The sequence below is a fragment of the Elephas maximus genome, chromosome 4 (genome assembly GCF_024166365.1).
Source record: "Elephas maximus indicus isolate mEleMax1 chromosome 4, mEleMax1 primary haplotype, whole genome shotgun sequence".
NCBI lineage: Eukaryota > Metazoa > Chordata > Mammalia > Proboscidea > Elephantidae > Elephas > Elephas maximus.
In genome coordinates, this window is record NC_064822.1 from 111,604,995 (window position 1) to 111,610,314 (window position 5,320).

The 5,320-nt window shown below is 36.9% G+C and overlaps 1 protein-coding gene across 1 annotated transcript; it reads left to right on the forward strand.

Moving 5' to 3' along the window:
* Positions 1–3,286: 3,286 nt before the first annotated feature.
* On the forward strand, positions 3,287–4,237 carry LOC126076362 (olfactory receptor 6C2-like). Its single transcript, XM_049884903.1, has one exon. It carries the CDS (start codon positions 3,287–3,289, stop codon positions 4,235–4,237), a length of 951 nt encoding a protein of 316 aa, XP_049740860.1.
* Positions 4,238–5,320: the final 1,083 nt, after the last annotated feature.

A 5,320-nucleotide genomic window follows, 5' to 3' on the forward strand; every position in this document is an offset into this window, starting at 1 on the left:
TTTTCAAGTCAGAAATCGGGTTTTTCCTCTCCAAAATTTTGATGTGTTTCTTTCAGTTATCTGACATGTCTCTACTTAATATGTTCAAACTTTTCTCTATTTTCTTGAGTATATGGAAAATAGTTATTACAATGGTTTTATTTTCCACTTTTTCTATCATGCATGCTTTTCCTGGGTTTGTGGCTATATATTAATATTTCCCTTATTAAATATGCCTATTTTGTTGCATACCTGTTCATTTTTCATTAGCCTTCAGACATTGTGAGTTCTTCAGTGCTGGGTATTCTTGACCTGTGTTCTTGGATACGGTTATATTACTTGGAAATAAATTGATCCTTTTGAGGTTTATGTTTGCCTTTGTTAGGTGGGACCACAACATCTCCTTTCAGTCTATGGATTATTTTTCTATACTACTGAGAAAATAAACTTCTATGTACTCTACCAAATTCCCTTGAATTATGAGTTTTCCTTTCAAATGTGGAAGCAGGAACTATTCCCAGCCCTGTTCTATCTTCAGAATTTTTCGCTTTATTAATTTTTGGTGGTTCTTTTCCTAGCCTCAGTAGTTTCCTTATATGCATGCAACAATTAGTATTCAGTTGAAGGCTTGTGACTTGTGGGCTTCTCTTTGAACATCCCCAGTTCCCTTTCTCTCTACATCTCTTTCCTCTCTAGTACTCTGCCTTGTAAAATTTAGCCATTGTGGCTTTCCCAAATTTATAGCTTTGTCCTCTGTTAACTTTGGAGGATGACCAGTCTGCTCCTGCTTTTTCCCTTCATTGTGTTGCAGCATGAAAATGCTAGTTAGTAAACTGTGTTAATTGTACATTCACCCCATTTGCTTCTCCCTCTCAGGTGTAACTGTCCCTTGATACCTGATGCTTGATATCTGAAAATTGTTGTTTCACATATTTTCCTAGGTCTTTTCTAATTTTTTTTCCAATGGAAAAATAAATTTAAATATTGTTCCTTCATCTTGATTTGAAGTGGAAATCTTCTGGCCATTATTTCTTTAAATATTGCATCTTCTTCTGTCGTTTTTATCTGGTGTTTCACACAATTGTTGGGATTTTTACTAAACCCTTTATGTGTATTGCTTGCTTTTTATATGTCTTACATCTATTTGTCCCTCTGTGCTTTAATCTAGGTATTTAATTTTGATATATATTCCCATTTCTTTATTCTTTCTTCTACTGTATTCTGGCTACTAATTTTATTTTCTGTTTATTTTTAACTTGAAAGTTTACATTTCATTTCTGTTTATAGGGTCCGTGGAAATTCTTCTTCTTGTTATATAATGTCCTGAGTATATTAATTTGAGTTATCCTAATATGTCTGTACTTGGAAAATGGAATTTCTAAATCTTTTGTTTGTTTTGTTCTCTTTATTTACTTTAGCTTTCAGTTATGTGGTCATGTCGCCTCCAATGATTGTTAAATTTGTCTTTGTTTCTCTTATGTCACTGTGGGTATTACATATGAAAAACTTGTACAAGGCAAGGTCATGGAAGCTCCCTAGACACATCCAAACTCCCTGAGGGGTGGAATTACTGGGCTGAGGTCTCTGCAAACTATGATCTCCAGGACCATCTAGCTCAGTTGGCATAACATAGTTTATAAACAAAATGTTTTACACTCTACTTTCATGTGTAGTGTCTGGGGTCTTAAAAGACTGTGAGCAGCCATCTATAATACTCCATTGGTCTCACCCTTTTGGGGGCAAGGAAGAATGAAGAAAACTAAAGGTACAAGGGAAAAATTAGTCCAAAGGACTAATGGACCACATCTACCACGGCCTCCACCAGACTGAGTCCAGTAAAACTAGATGGTGCCTGGCTACCACCACTGACTGCTCTGAAAGGGGCCACAATAGAGGGCCCCAGACAGAGCTAGAGAAAAATGTAGAACAAAATTCTAACTCATAAAAAAGGCCAGATTTACTGACTTGACAGAGACTGAAGACAGCCAGAGAGTATGGCCCCTGGGCCCCTTTTAGCTCAGAAATGAAGTCACTACAGAGGTTAACCCTTCAGCCAAAGACTAGACAGGCCCATTAAAAAAAAAAATGAGACGAAAGGGGCATACCAGTCCAGGGACAAGGACTAGAAGGCAGGAGGAGACAGGAAAGCTGGTAATAGGGAACCCAAGATAGAGAAGGAGGAGCGTTGACACGTCATGGGGTTGTCAACCAATGTCATAAAACAATATGTATACCAAATGTTTAATGAGAAGCTAGTTTGTTCTGTAAACCTTCATCTAAAATACAATAAAAAAAAAAAAAGGAAAGAAAAGAAAAATCAAACAAAAAAAACTTTTAGGAGTAATTTGAAATCCTGGGTGAAGAGTTGTTTTTTCATTGGCACTTTATTTTGGCTTGGGAGTCAATTAGGCCATATCACCCTAATCCAATCAGAAACTGAGCTCATTATGAAAGATGGTCAATTCCAGTTCATCATAACTCCTATAGTCCTTGAAAGCCCTAATTGAAAGTGCATGATATTTCCCAGATTATCTCATCTTTGATAGACTCTGAACTTCATTTTGTGTGCCTATCCAAACTCATAGAAACCCTAGTGGCGTAGTGGTTAAGTGCTACGTCTGCTAACCAAAGGGTCAGCAGCTCAAACCCACCAGGTGCTCCTTGGAAACTCTATGGGGCAGTTCTACTCTGTCTTATAGTGTTGCTGTGAGTCAGAATTGACCCGACGGCACTGGGTTTGGTTTGGGTTTTTTATCCAAACTCATGGGACTCACAAAAAGATATCATACCTTTCAGATGAAAAATAGAGAAAACCTCAATGGGAAATATATTGTCAAATATCCATCTTACCTCTCTGTGTGGATCTTGATCCCACAAGTCCTTACTACCCTATTATCATTTTGGTGCTTTCCAAGGGATACTTTTTTTGTGTCTGTACTTGTTTTTTTTTAGCCTTTCTAGTTTTCTATTTGAAAGTAAGATAGTATTTTACAAGTCTTCATAGTACTTAAGAATATTACAGAGAAAATTAAAATGTTAAATCAATTAAATTTTATTAAAAATGTGAAAAAAAATTTTAAACTATGGATGTAATAGACAAAACCTGATGTGTGTTTTTGAGAATAAAAAAAGAATAAAAGCTCAAATCTTTCTTCAGTGGAGTTCATTTAAAAATAAATTTTATATAGATCACTGAAAACTATAATGAATAAGAGGAAGGGGTCATTTGGTATTTGTTCTTTCTGGTGAGTTGTATGTTTTCTAATTTTTTCTTTACATGCAGATTGCCTAAAGATCAAAGGTAGTGATGAGAAACCATACAGCAGTAACAACTTTCATCTTGCTGGGACTTACTGATGACGCACAGCTGCAAGTTCTGGTTTTCATCTTTTTATTTCTGATGTATATTCTGAGTGTAACTGGAAACCTGACCATTATCATTCTTACTCTCACGGATTCCCACCTTAAAACACCTATGTATTTTTTCCTCCGAAACTTCTCCTTCTTAGAAATCTCTTTCACAACGGTCTGTATTCCCAGATTCCTGTACAGTATATCAATTGGGGATAATACCATTACTTATAATGCGTGTGCCAGTCAAATATTTTTTTTTGGACTCTTTGGGGCCACAGAGTTTTTTCTCCTGGCTGCCATGTCCTATGACCGCTATGTGGCCATCTGCAAGCCCCTCCATTATATGACCATCATGAACAGCAGAGTCTGTACCATCCTTGTCCTCTGCTGCTGGATCTCTGGGTTGATGATCATCATCACACCGCTTGGTATGGGCCTGCAGCTGGAATTCTGTGACTCCAATGCCATTGATCATTTTGGCTGTGATGCAGCTCCTCTTTTTAAGATTTCATGCTCAGATACATGGCTCTTAGAACACGTGGTTATAATTTGTGCAGTATTGACATTCATTATCACACTCAAAGGCGTGGTTCTTTCTTACATATATATCATCAAGACAATACTAAGATTCCCATCTACTCAGCAAAGGAAAAAAGCTTTTTCAACGTGTTCTTCTCACATGATCGTTGTTTCCATCACCTATGGTAGTTGTATCTTCATCTATATCAAACCTTCAGCCAAAGAAGATGTGGACATTAATAAAGGGGTATCCGTGCTCACTACATCTGTTGCTCCTTTGTTAAACCCCTTCATTTATACCTTGAGAAATAAGCAGGTAAAACAATCCTTCAATGATATGGTTAAAAAAATTACACTTATTTTCACAAAAGTAAGAGCACACTGAATTTGAGCAACCAAGTGAAAATGGAAGACTAGTTCCTTAATATTTCTTCTGAAGTTCCAACTAGTTGAATTAGATTAATTTTCTCATGGTCCTTTCATTTTGACTCGTGAACCTACTCTGACCAAGTAGTTCCTTACCCTCTTCAAAATCAGAATTGTTTCCATCACTAAGAGAACAAGGCCAGCCAGAGTGAAAGGCCTTGTTAATATTTCTTCTAAGCCACATAACAATAACTTAGGAGTAATGACCATGTCACAGAGTCAGCAAATCAAGGCCTGAGAACAAAATCTATCCACTTCCTCTTTTTCTAAATCAAGTTTTTTTTAGAATAGAGCCTTAACCCTTCACTGGCATATTGGTTATGGCCGCTTTTAATAGAAGAATCAAGTAGTCTAATGGACCTCTGGTGTAGAGCTTATTTTCTGCTTTCATGATTTTATGTCATTTCGGGAGAAAATAATAGAAGGTAGATTGCTATGTAGCCGCATTGCCTTCACCTGCCCAGAGATCTCCAAGGGGTGACCCTTCAACTTGTTGGCCTGGTAAAATAATTCAAGATTAGTCCTTCCCTCTGTAATCTCCTCCTTTGTCCCCGAATATACTTCAAAACAGATTTTAAGGAAGCCTGCCTATTCTGTCCACCTAGATCTCATACGTACCAATAAAGCATATATTTGATAAAAACTGGAAAACTCATCTGCTTTTCTGTTTAAAAGCAAATTTGAGCCACCAATTCCTGTAAGTCTTGAATCTCACCAAAAATGACCCTTAAAAAAAAAAAAAAAAGATCAAGAAGTACACATGCAATTCAAAATCCAGCCGCAGAAATGTATTCCCTAGGAATTTGGGGCAATTCATTCGCATGATCTGCTCAACATTTGACTAAGGTCATTTTATGTATCATAAACCTAAGGTTCCATTCCTAAAGTTTGGTTAGTGCCTTTTAAGTGATGTTTGGCTGAGGCATCGCAAGTGCAGCCTGCTCTGCAGTTACATAAAAATTGTCACTCATGTGTGGAGAAGACCATCTTAAACTCAAGGGACCCTCTAAGATGCAAAGTCTTTGATATGAGTTTTAGCTAA